General features: G+C 34.1%; 1 protein-coding gene across 6 annotated transcripts in view; it reads right to left on the reverse strand.

Annotated features, from left to right (window-relative positions):
* LOC100369058 (cadherin EGF LAG seven-pass G-type receptor 2) overlaps positions 1–24,453 on the reverse strand; it is an 86,342-nt gene extending 61,889 nt beyond the window's left edge. For all 6 annotated transcript variants that reach the window (XM_085497040.1, XM_085497042.1, XM_085497041.1 and 3 more), the window contains exons 1-2: positions 21,358–24,453; positions 18,334–19,095 (exon numbers count right to left, since the gene is read on the reverse strand). In XM_085497040.1, the coding sequence (XP_085353166.1) occupies positions 18,334–19,095; positions 21,358–24,202 (3,607 nt within the window). In that variant the 5' untranslated portion in view covers positions 24,203–24,453. The remainder of the gene's footprint in view (positions 1–18,333; positions 19,096–21,357) is intronic.
* Between the last annotated feature and the right edge of the window lie 276 nt (positions 24,454–24,729).

Here is a 24,729-nt window from a genome sequence, read left to right on the forward strand (position 1 = left end):
CAACCATTTTAAAACGATTAAAATGCTCAAGTATTATTTGTTATAGCACGACTCTTCAAACATCTTGGTTTAACATTATGCAAATTTTTCTTTAATATCCTTTTTTTGACCTAATGACTATAGTTCTTTATCAGCTATATAAGGACACTAACTATTTCTGTGAAACGAACAAAGCTCAGAATTTGTTCATAGTAATTAACTTTTCAAAGCCATGATCAATTTGAATATTCATTAGCTATCTTCGTGTTAACGACTCTCTGAATGTCACTACTAATTGCATAAATTATAAAACCTCCCTTGGAAACTGATTGTCTATCCTGATTCAGGTAATTGGCGCCAATTGCAGTCGTAATCAATTCATAACCCTGAGGCAACGCAGTAGCGAGTGGTGGGATTAGACCTTTCTTTCACAGTTCTTTGATCTTAGTAACATCTTTGGCAGATTTCACAAGAGCTTATTCAGCATGCAATTGAAAAACATAGCCTTTGGCATTCATGAATCGATAGTGATAGAATTTTACACACCGATAGACAATGCCTAGGAATTACATGTACTTGAAGATGAAACACAACAAATACGACTAATCTTGGCGATCAACTATGACTGATATCTCCCATATCTATGATTAAACTCCACCTCTGTCAGGGAAGCAATTTTGAAAATTGCTATTTATTAATTTGACGAGTTGCCAGTCATGGCGGACTGCTGCACATTATGGATTGACTGCGTTTTATTGCTGCCTCAATGCTACGGATGCCAATTTGGATAGCTCGCATATTTTACGAATACACTTATAAGTGGCTTGGTATACGGAAGTCTTAAAGACTTACTATCTGAATTCCATCCAACCACCACATCTCACATGGGAGTGCCAAATAATTTAACTCTATATAATCTTTTAGGGAAAACAAAATGAAACAATTATGTAAGTCCTTTTAAAAATATTGAGATATTAACATTGAAATAATAACAAGAAAATGCACTTATTGCTGTCCTCAAATTTCTCAAAGCATTCAATCCTTTCATATAATGTCAAAAGACGGTTAAGTTTTCTCACCTATTAAAAGTATAGTACAATCTCAAAATAACTACACAAGTATTTTTTTGCAATTTCAGGATTTTATGGCATTTATGAAGACAAAATTTTGTGAAATTCACCCACACTTATTCGTAGAGAAATTGTTAAATTGTTAAATTTAGTGATTTTCAGACTTGCGAAATCCGTAAAAATTTGTCTCAAAAAATTAAAGCGGTTTTCGGTATATACTGTAAATTATTGAATTTTCGGTGCAATTTCTGAATTTTACGGCATTAGTTGATACAAAATATAAGACACTAAAATAATTTTTACTGCATCAAAATTTGGCGATTTTCAAAGACTTTGCAAAATCAAGCAGTTTACAGTATCAGATGAAGTGTAGATAGTAGTATGTTACTGGTTCAGGAAATCTCCTAGGTAAATACGGAACAAATATACTTTGGAAATCAATGGAAAATGGAGTATATTAGTTTCAGAATATCTCTTGTGTCATGAGTTGAGTGAAACCAATATAATTATTATTTTCTCACTGAGGGAACTAGATGTTATATTTACAGTAACCTAATTTCACTCTAAATACATCTATGACCTCATTCAAATATACCAAGTAGCCAGACTGTTTAACCTTTTCAAATAGGGTAATTAGGCTCAGTGGTTGTGATCATACAACACTGCAACAACTGCTACTCCTATCATAGGAATGTCAATTACCCACAATTCAACAGTTTGTAAAGAAATTACTTTTGCTAAAACTTTTTTTTGGCTTAATAATCCACATAAGTAATCAGTTGTATTTATTTTTTAAAAGTATGTATGTTTTACATTATGGAATCATACAATCAATTTAGGCTTAGAGTAGAGTAGAAGAGAATTTATGCATCACCACCATCACCTGACAAAGAATGCAAATATCTTTGAATCATCCGCTGAAAGATAAGACCAAGGCGAATCCAGCTGTTAAGTTGGGCATATGTTTACAACAAGCGACCTGGTGGTTGAAATAGCTCCACTGTCCCACAATAACATTGTCATAGCCAAGTCAGCAACAAATTGTTCACTTAACTAATATAACAGGTACACCTCAAATATCAAAGCAACCAGATTGGTGGTGTTCAAGAAAAATGCAAAAATACAATTTTTTTACCAGAAATGACAATAATATTTGCTGAACATAGAGAATTGAAAATATCGCCATGAAATGAACAAATCTAACGGAGGTCCGCCCAAAGTACCCACATACCAAGTGTAGAAGAGTCGAAAAGGGAATTGTTGACGGTCGACAATAGACAATCACCTATATGAACAGCTCCACTCTGTCATCTACAGTGAACAGTGGAGCTAAAAATTACTACTACTCAACAAAATATGCAACTATCCTGCTATGTGAGGAAAATTAAATTAAATTTAATGAAAAGCATATTATCAGAATGCATAAAGCATAAATCCACAGACTGTTGAACACTAGTGAAATTTCTAAAGTTAAAGTAATCACAAGCTAGCGTGCACATACATACACTAATTGACCATTTTGTTGTGCAATACAGGAAGGATGCTTGTATGTAAGCCAGCCATTTAGACTGGCATACTGTAAATAATGAAAACTACTATCCACAATATTTACACACATTAAAATGCCACTATTGTATTGAGTAATGCATGCTGCAATTTGTCAGCAGTAGAAAAATATACCAACAAATATTTGGGAGAAACAAGTTAGCTAATCAACAACCATATTGGCTTTGAGTTCATTAGAAGCACGAGAATCTTCAACAGAAGCAGACATTAAACTGAAACTTGCACGCTCAAAGCGGGAAGGTTGTCACCTGCGCACGCACGGGAATTGAGTCCCAAGCGATAATAAGAACAAACGCTAAAAACGCAAAAGCTCATGGGTAGCAGGTTGTTTGTAAACAATGACACGCTATGGCCATCTGACGCATGGGCAGGTGACGACTCCCCCGCTTTAATCATTGAAATACTTATTTTGACCACAAACATATCTCTGTCATCTATGTAAAATGATTCACGAGGTGAAGAAGCAAATACAGTAACAATTTGACTAATTTATAATAAGATGAAAAGAAAGATGCTTGGAGTATGAAACAACCTGCATTGGATATAAACTAAGACTCCCAATCTATAACATATCTCATTAGCAGTCGTCTAAAAATAGAAAACAAGATCAGTACACTGCTGACCCCCATCTGTGGATTTCTCACTTATTACCAATTACTGGGGGACACTGGATATCGAACAACTATATGATAAAATATTTACAATGGAGAGTATTTAATGGTAATTTCTGAGAGCATGCCATGACATTTCGGCTAATTTTAAAATTACTGGAGAGTATTAAATGAGAATAAATCTGCCATTGGCATGTATTGGAATTTGGATTTGGAGGTCTGAGGAGGGGAGGTGTTGATCCTCCTAGGACTTGTACAGTTCAAGAAATCACCCACTGAGATACATCTATTGGTTAGACCCTTAACAGAATTAATTGATGCATCTGGGAAGCAAGACAGTCCAATTATTTTGGGATAAAACCTAGATGTATCAAAGGGTAGTATTTCATCTCTGATTTGTAGATGTGATGGATGTCACAGAATATGTCGAGATCTACATAGATACAGCAAATATTTTTTTAGCAAATGAACATTCAAGAATTCAGAGATAAAATTAATTGACAAGTAAATCCTGACTAAAACTAAAACCTGTATAAACGAGACCCCTGACAGGACAAGCTTCTTTTTCTGCTCAGTTTTCTGTAGATGGTTTTTGGACTCTTTGGTTGCCAGGTTACAGTGTGTACGATAGCAATGGTTTCATGTGCAAAACTAAGATTGATATACCTATGCCATAACGAGTTATGCAGTTTTAAGCAGAGATTTCAGTGGCAGCTTTAGCTTTGTAGCGAACACATTACTTTTGTCGGCATCTACTGAGTTGTAAAACACATGTACGTGTATTGCTTATTAACACCTCTATGAACTGATTTAGTTGACTTAGTCCCTAGACAGGTTTCACTAAAATCAAACATACTTGGATTGAACATATGTATTCAATGGTTCAGATTATTCTTGAAGAAGACAGCAGTAGGAGAATTTAAAAGAAAACTTATGTACAAGTTATGGTTCAGTAGTCAGCATTTTACAGCTGTTGTTGTCTTGGAATGTCATATCTCAACCCACTTGGTTGGAGTACTACCATACTGGTAATAGTAAACATACTGCATGGGGTGAGGATGGGGTGTTCAAATCTACTAGTAATTACACAACATTACATGTTTTGATAGATGCCATCATGTTCCAGTCATGGTCAAATTAAATTAATCCATACACAATGTTTTTTTGATTATCACACTACACTGGTATAGTGACATGACAAGGTAGATTTTAACGAGATAAAAATTTGTTAATATCCAAGTTAAACATGTGATTTCTCCTGTAGCAAGTCTAATCAGCCATAACTTTAACGATGTTTTCTCAATTTCTAAGTAGGCACAGTATGAAAAATAATCAAATGAAAGATGAGTAATATTGCTGAAATTGATTTCAAAGTCAGTTTTGTATCAAATACATTTTTTTATTTTTCCAAGTTATCTTATAACCATTAATCACAGGCAACTAAGATACAGTATTACTGACTGATTAATCACTAATGATTCAAACTATTTTCACAGTGACAGACAAAATACTATCGACACATCAATCCCATTCCCTTCATTTATATAAATATCAAGTGCACAATTCAAACTAAAACGAGAAGTGTTGTTGGTCAATGGAACATTGTGATGTCTACAATCAATAAAATTGATACATATTTATATAAATGAAGGGAATGGGTTTGTTGTGTATAAATAAGTCACTTTTACATCTATTTGTTATTTAGGTCTCATTTCGATGGAAAATTTAATTTTATGAAATAAATGCTGGTGACCTGGCATGTGTTTATGTGTGAGAGTAGATCTTACTAGAAATTACATTCCTTGGATGGAAGGGCTGAGCACATTTGTTAAATTAATATATTGCTTTTGCAACTAACTTTTTTTACAATATATGTTGTAACTTCCATGCTGTAAAGACGCAGTCTGCTCATCCAAAGTGGAAGATGAACGACATTTAACAATGCTCATTAGTTTAGTTTTGGTAATTTGTACTAATGTACATAGTACTCCTCTTGTAGACTTTGAACAACAAAGATTTAAAAAAAAAAACCTTCAAAACAGGCCAGGTAATCTATGTGCCACTTACTACATTATAAGCATCAAGTGTATAACACAGTGATGGAATGTTAAGGGGGTCACAGACTAAAGAATCAAACTGCTCAAAATTTGTAGATTTTCTATCTCGTCTAACACAATGAATTCAATACGATCCAAGGAGATGGTTAAACCTTGTGTCACATGTGACTGCAGTGAAGCTGATCTTAGAGTTTTATTTATTTTTTCATCTCAAATATAATCTGGCAGCAAAATTTGATTTTATATTTATAACGATTCAAATAATAATTCCTCTATAAATATGACAGGGTAGGCCATGACTGCAGAATTTGTTGAGATAACGTCAGACAGATATCACGAAATGCAGAGAGGAAGACTATGTTAGAATGCACTTTTCTACATTAGATCATGGGTTTGTTTACCACATGGAAGCGATCAAGCTAGCATGCTCAAAGTTCAATTTTATCAAAGTCACACATTAGGCAAGTAGCTAATATTGACAGAGGAAAGTCTAACAGAAACGTATTTACCAATGTAAATGACTGCAAAATGAAAGCTCTAAGGTAAAACACAGTATATGCAGTGTACTCAAGTGAAACTATTAATTTACACTAAAATACCACAAACGTGTATATGGTTTGCCGAACAGTACACTAGTCCACATTATAAGAATGCAAGTAAGGAGATTAAAACAAGCCAGGTAAACTGACTAGGTTTTAAGACAAGCATGTACAAGACATGGAGACTGGCTGGAACAAAGACTGTTTGTCTGTCGTGTGCACTTCAGTCATTGTTATTTTGCCAAATAACAGGCAAACAACCTAAATTTAAAACACGCATGTCAGGTAGTGTATAGAGTAAAACATTCTATTCAACAGACTGGTACCAAGTAACTCCCATGCTTGAAACATTAGAATTATGGCAAACACACAAGATAGCCATAATATTTGGGTCAGAGTAATTGCAAGTCGTCTGAAAAACATAATTTACAGTTATTTAACAAGGTCTTTGACAAAACAATTGTATAATTCTCAACTGTCAACAAGAAATTATTTGCTGTTTAGCTCCTTTGACCTCTAGACTGCACAGTTACACAGTTTGCATGTGAAAAGAATGCACAAGACAATAGAAGACAGTTCACATTTTCTATTTTCAATACTCAGGACCCCGATAATGCCTTCTGGGCTTCACTGACCTATAGCGAGGGCAGGACAAAAAAATCTTGATTTAAAAGGTTTTACTATGGTATTCCAAAGAGGCAGATAGGACAATATGCCGAATTCCTCATGTTTAAAGGGGAGGCACACATTTGCCTAAATTCATAGTGTTTACCGAACAAAAAATAAAAGCTTCTATCTGAATCATTCACCACTACCCTAATAATTATCTTATTTATGACTGCTCATCGCGTTATAGCACTTCATTGAGTAAAAATATTTTATGCAGGTAGCACACTCCCTCGTTAATTCAATTATAAAATGTGGTTTCATAGATGGTCATTACTTCACAGAAAGTAATAATCTAAAACGGAAATAAAAGATCCTGAAGAAATCATAAGAAACAAACTGAGATCGTGTTCACCCTTATTCCAATTTCATTACAATTATTTCAATCAGAAATGAACACTTGAAAGAGTAGGTACTATTAATGAGGTAGAAACCATGGCAACTAGGATGATTCGATGTAACGAGTTTCTTTCATTGTGACACTTCAATACACTTTGACTTGTCAATTCAAATACAGTGTCAATATCACCGCAATGGATTGTGGGATTGATTAGAGGCAGCCATTTTTAAATATTTAGAGATCATTTCTATTGATAATATTTTTTTAATAAATGTGGCATACTTTTAGGAAATGTTATAATGGTGACACGTTGGCACTATTAGTGCTATATATCTAGCAAAACTACTGCATATTATACAGAATAAAAATAAACAGCAGTGAAATGTTAAAAAAAATAATTGAATAAAGAAATAAATAAGACACAGGCAGCAATTTGCTATTAACAATTTTTGAAAAGAATTATTAGTAATTGCTAATAGCTAGTGATTATGATCCAAAATTTTGGACAGCAACCAAGCTGATGATTTAAATTAAGAAATGTAAGTCAGTCAGATGCCATTGAATAAAGCCTTAGGTAATAAAATAATGCTTTCATCATTAATGGCGTTGATGAAATTTGAAAATATTTTTGTCTTGAAAGTACAAGGAGTTGAGAGTGTCAATGCCAAAACAAAGTAACAAATTTTTAGCGATCAAAATGATTTTGTAAGCAAGTTGAATAGCCATAAACCGTCTATGACTCACACAATGAGCTGACCTGCCATCACAAATTTACTTAAAGCTTTGTTGATGAAGAATTGATCACAGAGATGAATATACTTGAAAAATACAAAATAATGTTACCTTTTTTCTCTCTCTGGAGGTAGGTAGATAAAATCCTAAAACAACATTCAATTTTATTTTATTTTTATTCTTACAGATTTCATTGTTTAATTTAATCTGCATCTGCCTAACGATTGAAGGTTATGATAATGGACAAGCAATTTGAAAAATGCAAAGGGCAGTAAAAAATATAACATTAACTGGTACAAAATGAAAATACCATTTATTTTTCAAAACATTTCTGCATAAAAAAATGTTTATGGATGATTGAAAAAATATGATTTCATTCAAAAATATGGTAATCTCTTCTATTGATCAACGCCATTAACAGATTCAGTGATAATAAAAGAGAATTTGATTGAAAATTGAGGAAGTAAAACAAGGGGTCAACAAATCTTTTGCACAAATACAGACTTTAATCCCTTACATCGATCAGTGCCATGCCATTGACGAATGTTAAGCTAACACTGATTATATATGCAGTTATTTTTATTTAAATTCACTAGTTTGTTTTGTGAATAAAACACTGACAATTCAATAGTTTCAATTTAAACTGTGTACTTAAGTTACTAAAACTGATATTTTTTTAATTGTGCTACAAGGCATAGAATTCTTACTTCTGTAATTTGGTGATAATTAATTAAATTTTAATTGCTTTAATCATATAACAGTTCACCAATGAATGTATGGAATTTAAATTGAAGGATTTTAGAACCAAATCAGAATATTATACAATGAATAATACTGTGGCAGGTGGCCTGATAACACTATGATTTAATGGTTATCATGTTGGCCTCTGAAATGAATGTGCTCACCTTTACTGCAGAGAGTAGAGTAATAATTTTTTGAGAAAATCTGCATCAACGGTTGATGCCAACCTCAAGCTGGAAATTTTCTCAGAAAAGCTCTGACATTATGCTTACAAGATTTACTGAATTTCAATCCCAAATCCAGCAAAAACATTCAATAAAAAGAATAAATTGAGAAACCTAACAATGGCTTAATATACACCTGCAGTAAATGACGTACATACTGGTGATGATTTATTTCAAAGAGTGTATGAGCTGCATACACAACACTGACGGGTCTTCAACAAAACTGAAGCCAAAAAAAAAAAAACATATCTATCCATGGGTTCAAACTAATTAAAAGTAAACACCAATAATTAGTTGATTAATAAAGGAAAATAGAAAAATGTTAAATTGATTTTTAATTATGGCTGGGGAATTAGAGTACATATGATGTGTGCAGCCATCAGTTTCCAAAGCCAACACTCAGAAATTTAAACATTTACTGCTTGGTAGTCAATGTCAAATCACTTCTCTATGATACGTTACAGGCACCTAATTTGAATCTGTCTTCATCAGTTATGTGAAAATGAAGCCACTACACAAGTCAAATAAACAAACTAATAGCATAGAGACTAGACATTGAACTCAGTATGCGGTAGGTTGTCCAGCCTTGCTACTGATAGGATCCAACTCCAGCTATTAGAGAACCTTTTAAAACAACATGAAGCAAAAATATGTCATTTTCCATGCAGGGTTGAAAAACAACATAATTAATTCAGAATATTACAGAAACCCAAATAACATTCTACAAAGTCATTAACTATGAATTGGTTTATTGTTCCCATAGTAATTATTTCTTAGTCACAGAATTTGAAGCCATATTGTGATAGAATGTTCCTAGAGGCAGAGGTGAATTAATGCAATGTGTAGGCTTTGAGAGTTATATTACAACCAGAAACGAATTCCGCAACAAATCTGGGCTTTTAGCATGAAACTAAGCAGCACTAGATACTTTCTACACTTCCTGTGTTTACAGAAAGTGAGATCAGTTTCCATTTTCGGGGTATAATTCATATTGATAGAGTGTTCCATTACAGTGCATGCAAAATAGCATTTTAATATTTTATATTGGAAATTCAAAATTTTTTTTTTTTTTGCAGTTCATTACATTAATGGACCAGCCTGCAGCGTATTTCACACCAACGCTGGCTATCAGACAAGCCAACGGGCTGAAAGAGACGTTTTGAATTCTTCCTAAAAAACACTCCATGAATTCTCAGTAACAGACAAAAACACAGAATCACAAACAGTTTAAAGGGTGAGTGGATGTGTAAATTATTATAGACAGAGATGATAATGCGATGAAAGCATTATAATAAATTTCTTTCAAAATTAAAATATACTTAAAGATGAGAGCTTCAAAAATAATAATTACATCATAATCATTGGAATTGATGATTCATCACCAGTCGGCCATGTGTTATTAACTGGTTTGAGGATTATTTAATTCAAGGCCAAATCTCTGAAATTTGTGTACAACAATTTTTTGGAAGATATAGTCCATATACACCCGCATATACATTTAATATAATAATGAATGTATAGTTTTCATGACCAAGTAAAGAGAACAGTGTCCCCATACCCCCAACCCCCCAATATACAAACATTGCAGTGGTACAGCCACTGTTTGTTTTAACATATACTGCTAATAAGACTGACAATGACAAAATCATTCTAACTGCCACAGTAGTTTATTTATGTTTACTGTGTGTGTCTTGAACATTTTAATAAGTAAATCAATCATTACAATTATTCTTCACAATAAAATTTAAATCCAAATGTATGTAAATTAGTATGGACATTTTTACCATGATAGTGGTTAAAATCTCTGGGGGAAAACACTAGAGAAACTGAGTCTTGATCTAGCTGTGTTTTTCCATTTGCATGAAGTCTAGATTGTTTAGTCAACTGGATTGATCAAACAAAGTAAGAATCAGGTAGCAAATAAAGAAGAACACAAAAACTAAAAGTACTCAGTTAACTCAAAGTGAAACAGAGACTTGTTTTCATTTACATAGGGCGCCATACAGCCACATACATGACAAGACAAATTTGTAAGGCGCCCAATGGATTTAACTCAAACTAGGAACACAACAATTTGTTTGGTTAACTAAGTATCTAGTAACTGAGAAACAAAAACACAGACTACAGAAGACAAGTGAATAACAAAGTAAAAGAAGAGGACAAATATTAAATAAAAGAAGCCATTTACCGCAACATTTTGGTACAATTCAAGTTGACTACAGGGATTATATAAATGAAATGAAAATTCGTCGCAGGCGTCTACTGTAAACAGCTTAATTTGTTTTAAAAAAGTAACAAATTTGGCACCGTTTTAAATTACTGGTAGTTTACAGTATATCCAAAAGTGTGATCCATCTCATTAGAAATAAGCATTGCCACTATCACTGTTTGACAATGACTGTGTTACTGACATGTCACTTACACTGTGTAGACTGTTTTACTTTACATGGAATTTATTTTCTCTATCACTGCCGGATTGATAAATCAGCAAAAGAAAGAGCCAGTGAAAATAATCACTACATTTTGAACGTAACTAAAAACAAGCTTTGTTTCATAAGGAGTGGGTAGAGGTGACTGTTTTGATTGGACAACTGGTGTACCAGCTACTGTAACTGGATACAGTACTGAGTAGTGCACATCTAAATTGGGGAGTAGGTACGGTTAGAGTTAGTAAATAAGCATGCAATATACACATTTTGCCTTCCCCAGAAGGCATACAAAGTTTCAAGATGACGAGTGTTGAATTTAAATTTCGAGAACATATAATGAAAGAATACAGTGTTTTTGTCTGAGTATTAGAAACTTGTGGAGGTTTAATTCAGCACAGAAATAATATACAACCAGATAAATTACAGGAGAAAAAATATTGCACAACTTTGATTGTACTTGAAATCTACATATAATTATCCTTTAGTACAGAGATTAACATAAAATAAATACAACAATTTGTTTTCCTTCTTAGATACATTTCAATTTGTGGAACTTTCAAGTTCACTAAATTTATTGTAATATTTACATCTAAATGTCTAGTAAAAACCTGGTGGATTTGTGTGAAATGTTTACACAAAGTCTGATGCCGACAACACAAGTGAAGACAGATAGATGTTTATTCCTATTGGGTAATCAAATCATGTCAGATTGAGGAAACGCCACATCAGGTAGATATGAACACTCACCAGGGAGAAAAGTGAAGACAAACATTTGTCAATTAGACAAGCAATACTATAATACATTTAATTCTATCAAAACACCCGCAACGACGACAGTTTTAAAATTGGCACATTAAAGGGAAAATGCATGAAAAACACAGCGGAAATACAATTTCATGATTTTTTCCTTAGCATAAAATTGAGTTTTTATTAGAGTAGGTCGGCTGTCAGAGGCTAAGCACTAAGTTATCCATTACGATTTGACGTTCCCTAATACAGAGTGATTGATGAATCGCACTACTATTGACTTTGATTGGATAGTTGCAAAGCACAATAAAGTGCAACCATCAGCGCTAGTGTAACTTGGAAATTAAGCTGTCTTTAAAGTGAAAATTTAATCTGCTGACATATTTCATGCAGAGATAAATAGGGAAATATTATCGAGAGCAATGGATGATGGAGGCTTGTATTTTGATATGCAAAGCATACAGCATTAACCCCTGTTGGTGGGCAATGTCACTTTCAATGTAATTTCATACTCCAGGCTATCAGAAAAAATGTAATTGACTGTACCATCAAAGAATATAATTAATAAAAATAGCAGAAATATGTTAAGTTTCATTGTAGTTGAAATTTATGTTCACTGAAAACATCAGGTTTGGTATAAAGATGTGATTTATTTTAATTTCACTAAAAAGTACATGCAAATTACAGGAATTTTTTTTTATTTTCACCGATTTGAAATAAATTTCAAGTGAAAATTACACTAACGAACAGCTTTAATTCGGGACAAATTTAACATTTTTGTGTTGTTTTGAAAGGTTTGATGAATTGTCAAATATTAATGAGTGGTATGGGAGAAGAAAGTCTGGCAAATTAATCAAGCCATCTGTGTATAATGACTCATCAGAATAACATTTTACGGAATAAAGCAGCATCTTAATGAAATTTAAGTAAAAAAATCCCACATAATGCAGGAAATAGTAACAAAATGTCCTGCAAAGCCAGGTATATTTACAGTTAGTTAGCAGAAAATAAATTTGGTGATCAGCTGCTTTAATATAGAATTGAAATCACTCAACTTCCTGGTGCTAACAATTAATGCAATTTAATATGACAGTTTCAATAATACTACAAATCAGAGCAAATTTAAAAATTACATCAGAAGGCAAACAATTCACACATTCACTGACTTGCACGCAATGAATTCACCACAGCAAAGTCGGTAATTGACACTGCAAATGACTCAATAAATTGACTATACTTTGATTCACTATGATTTCTTTTTTTAAATTATTTGCCAACTAAAAATATTTAATTCATGGTATTGTAGTTGGTTTCTCATTTTTTATTGTTCTGACTGCAAATTGATCAAAACCGAATCTCAGAAACTCGTTCCTTCAATATTTTGTTCACTTTTCAAGTTATTATCAAATGAAAATCAATCTACAATTTCTATAGGACAATAGTTAGAAATAACATATTTCTTATCCTGTTTCATTGAAACAAAAATTCAATAATGTGATCAGCATTTCAATCCATCTTGTCCTTGCAAGGTACATCTTCACTACACTCTCCATTAAATTGAATAAATGTGTCAGATAAAAGCAGTGGATTTGTGATATTTTAACACGACCAGCAATATTTTTTCCATTAAATTATAAGAACTTTACAGTATACAAATTCTACTAGATCATTTTATAAAATAGGATAGAAGACTCGTAAAACCACACCTGGCCACATTCTCTGATCAAACATTCATTATTTACGTACAGTCAAAACTGAAACTGATAGCACTGAAGTTTAAAATTGTCATTAAATTTGATTAAATTAGGAAATCTATTAACTACAACAGCTGAGAGAGAAAAGAATAATATCACGCAAAATTATTATTTATGATGCAGCATTACTCGCTTCTAAATTATCTCTATCCAATTCACCATAACAATCAGAATGAGAGGCAGCCTAGTCAGACCATTCAAACATTACAGTATTATTCCTATTAACCCTTGTGTTTCATTTTTCTATCATTTACATCAGCCACCACATGGCTGGAGGCCATAATAAAAAATTTACAAAATAAGCCAGTTTACGGAATGTAATAATAACCAATAATCTAATTTGTCAGATTTCACATCTGATGAAGCAATATATACAGTGAGACTGATGACAAATTGAGAATTTTCAGATCAGATAAAATATTGAAATTTCTGTAAGTTCAGCACAAATAGGACTTAAACTGCATGATCAATTCATATGGTAAATGGTTAAAATACGGCCAGAGACTATGATATGGCTAACTAGTAAAATGGCGGAACATCTATAAGAACTACAAATTCTTGAAATTTTCCAGAATGAAAGATTCAAATAAATCAAATCAATTAAATGACAAATAAAAAGAGTGGGTAACCCAACTTGTTTCCATGGAAACAATCACTCTGATTTTTCCCATAATATTGATCACTACTCTGGCGGCCATTTTGAATTGAAAATTTGTCAAAATACACACAACTATGACTCGTAAATCAAACGCTCGTTCTAGCCCCAAGGTTTTCTTTAGGCTTTCAGGGAGCAATTTCGCAAAATTTCAGGAAATTCCTCAGTCAAAAGTATTAGCTGCATCAATCATTAAATTCAGAATACATCAACTGCATTCAAAATAATTACACAAAATACCGTGACTATGTAGGCAATGTTTATAGATGTCAACCAAGTTCTGCTCTGATGGTCTCGGGTACAGAAAAAGAGCAATAAAAAGGGTCCCAATTTGCCATTAATCATAAGTACTGTTATGTTACAAATTGTTTGGTAATGCTTACTTTTAACAGAAATGATCGCTAAAGACAGTCTAAATCTAATTCTTATAGAGGCCTACAAGGTTATTTTAACATTTACATTAATAGCATTGAAAGGAACAGTGGGGACAAGCTGTGTGCAGCCAGCAGTGTTGTAGTGGATATGTCAAATATTAACCAAAACACACTTCAAACAATGCAAACTGCCATGCCTTTCAATGTAAAATTATGTGTATTTGTGACTGATTGACCCACTTACTGGTTAAACGAACCTTGAACAGAGACTAAGTAAACAAATATTGCTTCACCAAAATCTGCAATAAACTATTTGTAAATATTAACTAGACTTGCAATTTGACCTTTATGTCCCCTACACCTATTTTAGCCTAAATAGAAGGGTTGGCAGGAAGCATAAAAAGTGGGAAAATCTATTTTAAATATTTTCTGTTTGGATCGAAGGGAAGGCAGACATTATTCCTGAGCACATATAGCACACGCGTTTATTATTGGAATTCAGATTCCAGGATTTAAAAAATTGATTCACTCAATAGAATTTTTTTCAATTGACTCCCCAGAGCTTGCTTTTTAATTTCAAGATTTGCCCTAGTAGCGTAATACTAGACAAAAGTGGAGCAACTTAAAGAAAACAAGTTTTCGTCAATTCAAGTGTGATCATTAAGAAGATTAGAAAAGAATTTGAAATACAAGAAATTATGCTAACTATAGTGTAACAGCAATCTGGTATAAGTCACACAGGGACCCAATTATGAATGGAATGCAAGTACACTTGGAAAAAGCGCCCACAGAGATTGGACTATCACAAACTGGCCTACAACATATTTTACACTCTGACCTTCTGCCGTAATGTTTGAACAACTGTCTAGAATTAAGACTGACATTTGCACTAATGAAGCCTATAAATTACACCCACAAACATGTTTAAATTGTGCAACAGCCAAGTAAAAAAAAAAAAAAAACATGTTAGCCAGTATAGCCACAAATCAACAAACATTTGTCTACCAATTTGTATGAAATAGTTTTGAAGTTGGCAGGTTATTAATTGCACTCAGGTGTACACATGTAAAATAAATTACAGATGTACATAAAATGTTGGGGCCAACTTTATTTGAGGTGCACCCTTGTTGAGACATTAAGCTCTGCTGCAGTACAGACGCTTTCGTGTTAGATTAATCACATACCGTAGAAAACTAACGTCCATGAATTAAGCTTGCCTGCTGACTGAATTTACTCGCCATTGTTAACGAGTAACTGTAGACAATAATGAATTCACAGGTTACACCTTTCAATTTACACATTATTTTCAGTCCTTTGGCATATGCTTAGCCTAGCATTAGTCAAGACTATATTATACTTTACACTTGGGAGAGGCCGACAATGATCTGAAATAAATGTTGCAAAACAAACACAAATGCATTTCAATTCAATTCTTTTGGATATATCAATGCTATAGGATTGTGATCAAACATTTTATGATTGTTTTGTTTTTTTTCACTCATTAGAATTTCTGCATTATTTACATCATTGTACTTCTCCGTTCAGGACTTGTACACTGAATTCCATAGTGGCTGGCATTATCATATCAGTATCCAATTCACAAGCACAGAAGGCATTGGGCTATTACTGAAAGATTTACTATGGCAAACTACCAGGATTTGTTTATCACATAGAGCAGAGGTGAAATACAATAGTCGTTAATTATCAATAGCTGTTCATTGAGGAAATATTAAACCACTATATCACCCAAGATTTCTGGAATAATATATGAACTGTCTTGAACACTGCCGTGATCTGTATTTGAAGAGAAAGTTTCAGCCTCGCTGTGAGTAATTCCCTCCAGGTAATTTAGCATAAAAAAACAGCTTTCTCACATTTGGCCAGAAAGTCATGCTCAAAGCATATTTGTACAACCGTTGAATGTTCTTTTTGAATGAAAAACATAATCACTTCAACTAAATGCGAGTTCTGAACGGAATAGAGACTAAATACTGCTCAGTTATGTCAAATGGTTATAGTTTTGTGGGAGACAAACCTTTAATAATGAGTGTGGGAGAAATTAACAAATTCTATAGCAATGAACATTCATTTGAACACCTTTGAATTCTAAAAATAATTTTAAAGGTTCGCAGTGAAAATTTACATTATTTTGCACTTTGAGACTAACCACACATTACTAGTGGTTGGGAATTTAGAAACTATTTAACAATGCAGTTCTTAGAGAACAAGACAACAGCTCAAGATAAGGACATATCGATTCTGGATTTTGAATCTAAGACGCTAATTAGCAGATGTATGTTAATCTCTAAGATTAGCTAGGCAAGAGATTTAAAACTGAGATTTTTTATTTTAAGCACAATCCTTGGAATTCCTTAAAGTATATACCGATGCATCATTTAATTTAATAGTTACTGGAAGCTTTACTGAATATGTGGCAACTGAGAAACGTAAAATTCTTACGTGGACAACCACAGCATTGTTCTTGCCTGTTGACAACTGTACCTGACAGACATCAAAACATTACTGTAGTTTACAAGATTTTGGGCATGGATTTCAAGTATCTGATTAACAAGCATAGTGGAACACAACAAAGCATTAACTAGGAAAATAAACAGCGGCCATCTTGGACTGAATTGGACATTAATGAGTAGTGGCCTTGAATGAGGTTGAGGTATTTTTAAAAAGCCCTGCCCTCAAGAAAAGGCAACAAAAAAAAAAACATTCCAGAATGTTAATAAAACTTGCATTCAGAATTTATATTTGTAGAATTAAAAAATGTATTTATACAAGCCTTAACTGACCACTCAAAACAAAGCAGACCAGTATAACTGTATATAGTGAATTTAAAATACAGCCGTGAGGATACAGAGGAAGTCAATTCACTGAGGAAAAAACAGAGGTCAAAATACTTGCAAACACTTAAACGAATCACACAAAAGAATGCAAATTAGTCACTGTGATGGCATGTATAATTGGCTTTATAGACTTTCAAAAACATTATAATGCAGAGTTTCATTACATTTATCTGTTACGGAATACAAAAAAATATTCTGTTGCCATTGATTGCTGTTTTCCTGACTTAATATTAAGCATTTTTTAAAGAGTATCTCGTTACAAGTCTAGTCCTGGAAGCAACTTCATAAATCTCTCAATTATGTGATATCTTGTAGAGAATACAACTTATGGACATTAAAAGGAAAGAAGCTTAGAAGCAAGAGCCATAATCTCACACCAGTGACAGTAATTACAAAGCAGTGTTGCCCATCTGTGTAATTGTATTGACTCAATGGAAACCAAAAATGTTTTTTTTTTTACAATTTCAATAGGAAATGGCAGGTTGGTACTAACAATTCACATATGAGGACTTGAAAAGACACTGCCCTTGGACTTCTAGTTTCACAGCCAAAGTTCAGACAAAAATCCAATATGGCAGCTGCTCAGCTGATACCCCCATGCTAAACGCAAAGGAAATTCACACAAGACAAGTAATTTGATGGGTTCTGTTCGGCTACTATTTCATTCGGACAATAGCTTTTCTCAACAGCCAAACACGGACAATGACAAAAGGGGGAAAGTAGAAAAAGCAAACTCTATTAAAAAGAACCAGTGTAGTGTTAAAAAGATACAGCAAGGTCAGTATAAATGGTTTAATGCTTTTTACAGTGGTAAGTCCATGAGGGTATTGGTAACTGGGATTTGGGCTGCAATACTACCCTTCACTAGGATACAGACAAGACAGGATTACAGGATCATGGCAGTTATAATGAATCTGGATGAAATTACAATCTTAGAATGATGACGTGGTTAAGATTAACACAGGTGCTATTATGGTAAATAAATAACACTAACCTGTAACACTGACTTCCATATCACCATTCGTGTTCACATTGGTGTCCAACTGTTGACTTAGTTTGATTCCACCAGTGGAGCTATTAATGTGAATCAAACTAGCATCATTCCCACGGATTATACTATACTTTAGCTGATCCATAACATCTGGATCATGCGCCGGAACTGAACCAATTTCTCCAGTAGGGAAGTAATCTTCAAAATTATTGAAAACAATGGCAAAATCATTGATGATCGGTATATTGTCATTCTGGTCTATGACATGGATTTTTATAACAGCATCATTAAACAGCGGAGTCGAGGTTGCTCGAACAATTACTTCATATTCATTCCGTTCCTCATAGTTCATCTCGGCTGATGTTGTAAGTTGCCCAGACTGATAATCAAGAGCAAAGAATTGCTCATCACCACCTACTATTGAGAACGCTACCACTGCATTCATTCCTTCATCTGGATCAGTGGCAACAATAGTATCCACTAAAGAACCGATTGGACTATTTTCATTAATCTCCACGTTAATAACTGCCGACCTAAACTTTGGCGAATTGTCATTGACATCCTTAACTGTGATCTCAATATTAACTGATGTACGCCGCTGTGGAGTCCCGCGATCAGTTGCATAAGCTTCCAGGTTGTAAACTGCTACTTCTTCACGATCAAGTCGAGCGTCAGTACGAATGAGACCTGAATTTGAATCTATTATAAATGCACCATTTCCATCATCACCACCGCTGAAAGTGTATCTTATTCGCTTATTCAGACCTATATTTGAAAAAAAAAATTTCAAATGTAAAATACCATATCTGCAAGTTATTAGAAGCATATCTCCAATCGATTAAAAAAAAAACATGTAAATTATTTATTAAAATAAATATTAGTTTGACCATAAAAACACAAATGTCATATGCCTAAGTGTATGCGCTACAAATACAAAGAATACAGTAACTTTAAACATACCATACTTGCTCTATTAGAATAGTATCCCTAATAAAAGTGATTGCATATTGCATATATATATATATATATATAATGTATATAGCGGTAGTAAAAATGTGACCTTTTTTGACCATACACACTCACTCCTCTGCTATTCATGCAAGTACACTTCTAATACAGCAAATATAGTACTGGTAGTTACAAAATGATTTCTTTTTTCTTAAAGACAAATTACACACTCTTTGCTATCAACACACTCCATAAACATTATTTATGATTTAATGTAGCTAAATTGACTGGTCATGTCACTGAAATACCAGGCATACAAGAAACCATGGCATCTTAGTCGATACATAATCTCTTAAGTTGCCAGGCATGCATGCAACGTATGCTTGCTCATAATTATTAGGGTATCAGTATTTCAGTATTAGCTCTGTATTTCTCTTCTCCTGTCTACTTTTAGTAACTCAAACTGACTATCTTTATTAACCTAACACACCGCACAAATTTATCAAATGCTGCATACTGAATAGAAGCATTACTCATTTCCGCTAATCTTAAAAATAAATAAAGATTGTTGATACTTCTTGGTGGTGTGGTGCTGTAAAACTGAGTTGACTGCCTTTGTTCGACAGGTACTATGCAACACTGCAATTTGCAGTACAACTAAAGCAAAGTAATAGACATGCAAATTCTGGACATTTTATAGTATATGACCTTGTTTTTACAGCACTGCCCAGTTGACCCCCTCAAACATCTTAGTACATGTTACGACTTAACACGCTCCCATCATCTAACAAAAATCGTCACAATCGATCATACATGTAAACCATATTACTCATTACTAAGGACAAAGATTTTAAGTTCATGGTGTTCTTACATCTTTGAATTATACTTTGTAGGCCTAAGACATCTGATAATAAAAGGGCATTAAAAGGACTGCATCTTTACTTCAAAAGCAGGCATACATTTGAATGCTTTGTCAACAAGATTCACAATTTTTTGTCCCTCTATTTTTGGATAAAAAATATAAAAAAGAATATTTTTCAATTTTATATCTCCAAAATAAATATGGCATGGAAAGAACCCAGTATTGTCCTGTTGTCTACATGTGACACACACAAACACTATCAACAGTGACACTTGACTTGTGTTGCATGTGCCTAGACATTAACAGTGTGCTTGACAAAAGCCATGTACTAGTATTTCAAACTCACTGGGAATTTATTTAACGCTATGCTGGAAGGATCAGCAGAATCATAATTTAATTTCTATCATAAGTATTACTTACAAATCATTGAAGCTAATACACAAGATAAAAAAATCATCATTTTGAGAGAAAATAAATACCATATTTGTTCTATGAGAAGCGCATATAAACCCCAAATCAAATTTGTTGCATTCTGAATTTTTAAAATATTACTTACAATGAGCAAATACATAGTAGGGTACTAAGATCCCAGTTATTGTTAGTAACATTTTGTAGAATTTTCCTCTCCCACTGACTAGCGTTTTGGTATTTTGATTTAAAATCGTCATTACAATTACATTTTCTTCATGAAAATTTATTTTTAATAATTTTTAAATACTTCTTTTTCTCCAAAGACATAATTTTATAACATTTTCATTTTTACTTTTTGACAAATCATGACTATGCATAACATAACTGTATTATGAATTGTATGCGAAAAAAAGTAGATTAATAAGGCCCCGTGTAATAAAAGAAAAAGTTAAATTTTTTATTTAAAATTGATGCAAGGTAGACAGTTTTCATTTTATTTATCATAAAACACAGTTTTTATTTCAGCGTTTTTGAGAAAATTATTTTCTGTTTTATTTTTTTTCAACTAACAAAAAAAAACATTTCTAACTGACATGCACAATGGCCAAACTTGTGATTTTTTTGGGAGCTAAAATGCAGCAGACGCATGTACATGTACACATATCTATACACAAGACACTTAACGTACTCTTTATAGCATTTGTGGACTTGATTACCTCCTGTTTCGGGTTATCTGAGATACAAGGACTACTGGTATGTATACCATTACATGCATCAACCAAACAAAAAAATGAAAACTTTTTTACCTTCATCTGCATCTTCTGCTGATATCCTAATGACACTGGTTCCTTTACTAACATCTTCTCGTATCTCGCCACGATAACTGGATTCTTTAAACACAGGATAATTATCATTGACATCAATGACAGTAATTTCTACATCTGTTGTATCCAACTGTGGTTTCAGACCGTTATCCTGTGCTGTCACATGTAAGGTGTAACTCAATTTAGTCTCTCTATCAAGTTCCATTTTTGTCAAAATGGCGCCAGTATCTTCATCGATTTCAAACTCTGGAATATTATCCATTGAATAAGTGATTCGGGCATTTTCCCCAACATCACCATCAGTAGCATGAACCACCACCACTGTGCTACCAGTAGGTACATCTTCATCAACGGAAACAGAGTATGGGGACTGCTCAAAGACTGGCCTATAGGTGTTAGCATCAGATATATTGATGTACACAAGGCAGTTATCAGACAGTGCATTATCGGACGCAGTTACCGTCAACACAAATCTCTGTTCTTGCTTATAATCTAAAGGAAGGGCTACAGAGATTACACCTAAACCCATTTGACTGATTATGCTGAAGCGATTACGCGTGTTACCAGCAGTTATTTGGTATGAAACACTGCTTTCTTCATCAGCATCTGTTGCTGTGACAGTTGCAACACTTGTGCCAGGTCTAGCATCTTCTTCAACAACAACATTATATTCACTTTGGGTGAAAGTTGGTGGATTGTCATTAACATCCAATATCGTTATACTGATTTGCGTAGTTGCACTTTTTGGAGGATCCCCTTGATCTTGCGCTACTGCAACAAAATCATACCGCGAAGTTGTTTCACGATCAAGCTCACGTGTTGTCACAATCATACCACTATTTTCATTAATGGAGAACGGGTTACCTGTTGGAGCATTTGAAATACTGTAAGTGAGCTGTGAGAACAGACCTGAATCCTCATCAAAAGCTTGTAAATTTATGATTGAGGAACCAATGCGAAGATCTTCGCGAACAGAAGTCTGGTACAAAGTGCTTGGAAATCTTGGTTCATTGTCATTGACATCTTCAACATTAATTACAACATTTGTAGAGTTCGATTTTGGAGGCCTACCACTGTCTTGTGCACGAATAACAAGACGATAATTACTGGTAATCTCGTAGTCTATTCTGGATATGACAGTAATCTGTCCACTGAAACTGTCAATTGCAAAATGTCCCTGTGAATGACCACCAACCATGCTGTACCTTATTTCAGCATTTGTGCCCTCATCTCTGTCAGTTGCAATGATGCTTTCAATGACAACATTAGGACTTATACTTTCTGGGATGATGACTTCGTATGTACGCTGACTAAACTGCGGATAGTTGTCATTTTCATCCAGAATATCAACAGTTACTTCAGTGGATGCTGACTGGGGACCAGGGTTACTACCCAAGTCCACTGCCAAAACTTCTATAATGTACTGAACAACTGTTTCACGGTCAAGTCTACTCCTTGTGGTGATGACACCAGTCCCTTGGTCAATACGAAACACATCATTCGGAGCATCTGGATTTATGATACTGTAGCGAATATCAGAATTGCTTCCTATGTCATCATCAGTGGCACGTATTTCAATAATAGTTGTTCCTGGATCAACATTTTCTCTAATTGGTAATTGGTACGCAGCATTTTCAAATATTGGAGGATGGTCATTCAAATCTTCAACATTAATTTGTAAAATTGTTGTATCAGAGCGTTCTGGAATTCCTCCATCAGTGGCAGTGATTCGGAAGAAGTGCACATCCATATTCTCTCTATCAAGAACAGATTTTGTTGTTACGAGACCAGTAGCAGAATCCATCTCAAACATACTCTGACTTCGTCCATCTCTGTCAGCAACCATCTGATAGGTTAGTGTTCCAGCTGATTCAGAATCCTGATCCACAGCTTGCAATGTGGTAACCACATAACCTCTATCCTGGTTTTCTGGAACAGTTACGATGTACTCTGGAAATGCAAAGCTCGGTGCATGATTGCTTGTGCGAGTGGCCCTGCGCAATCTACGATGTGTTGTTGATTGTGGTTCTTGTAAAGATGATTTATTTATAATAGCCCCAGAGTGATCTGTTGTGCGCTGTAAAATCAACTCTATAGGAATCTCGGGAGCATATTCTATTACTCCGAGTTTGTTTTTGAAACAGAATTCCTCGATTCGAACAGAGATCTGCAGGTCTATTTCATGGTCTTGTAAGCAAGTAGACTGCAGCGCGTAGATGTTACTTGTTGTGGGATCCAAATAAAACGATTCGCTAGAATCTCTAAGATTGTATATTAAGTCACAACTTACTAGTGTCCTTGGTAGGAAATCATGCAGTGCAAATAATTTCTGTCCTTGAGTGAAACAAGCACTGTGTTTGAAATCATTCACAACAACGAGTTGTAAGTCCATACCCCTCACAGGGAGGCTTGACAGCGAAAGAATTTCCAACGATTTTCGCCTAGTGTGTTTTAAACTTTTAACATAACATTTAGGACCGTGAAAAGTCACCGTCAAAGGAGTTAAGGTGTAATTACTCGAGGTACTATTACTACGAGTTCTTTTGCTAGCTTCAATGTAAACGCTAAAAGGGTTTTTTACTAGTCTAGTACAGTTCACTGCTTTGCGCATAGTGACCACCCCGTGCTCGTCGATTTTTAGCAAATGTTTACCCTGGTTTGTACTCAATGATTTTTCCAAGTCATAGCTCCAATCTTCACCTATACTGGCATTAAAAAGTACTGCTCCTGATGGCACCGTGTCTCTGAGGTGAATATTGTAAGCAAAACTGTGGTTGAACAAGACAAAACAACAGTACAACAGCCAATATGCTAATGAAAATTCCATTCTGAGCTCTTCTGCCGGTTCCAACTGACAATATATCACGGCGAACACCGCAAATTATACTTCACGAAGTAAAATACAACTGTCCTATAATCCATGATACGTTACCGATATTGGGTATCCATATTCCGCGATGGGAAAGCGAATGATCAACTTCGTAAAGGACGCGAACTAACGCAGAAGGTGACTTCAGCTTTGTATTTTCAAAATGGCTGCGCTCCGCGGCTCGTCTCAGATGTATTGATTGACAGTAAATTTAAATCGCGTCCGGCTCTTCCGGCTTACTCCCCGAAAATTAGTACGCGTAATTTAATAGGCGAAATTAATATGCGATATTCTCGTTTGCTATACCTTTAATTAATTTTTCACGCAGTAGCATAATCGTTCAGTTGTCGTTTAACACGTTATTTATACGGATAAGCCAGGACATACTGCGTGGACAATCAAGAAAAAAGTAGGGGTGTTATTGTAAGAGCCGTGAAGGTACTGTGCAATCATGAACCACACCATCAACAGTTTATCACTCACGT

The sequence above is a fragment of the Saccoglossus kowalevskii genome, chromosome 3, assembly GCF_978046115.1.
Source record: "Saccoglossus kowalevskii chromosome 3, keSacKowa6.1, whole genome shotgun sequence".
In the NCBI taxonomy this organism is placed as follows: Eukaryota; Metazoa; Hemichordata; class Enteropneusta; family Harrimaniidae; genus Saccoglossus; species Saccoglossus kowalevskii.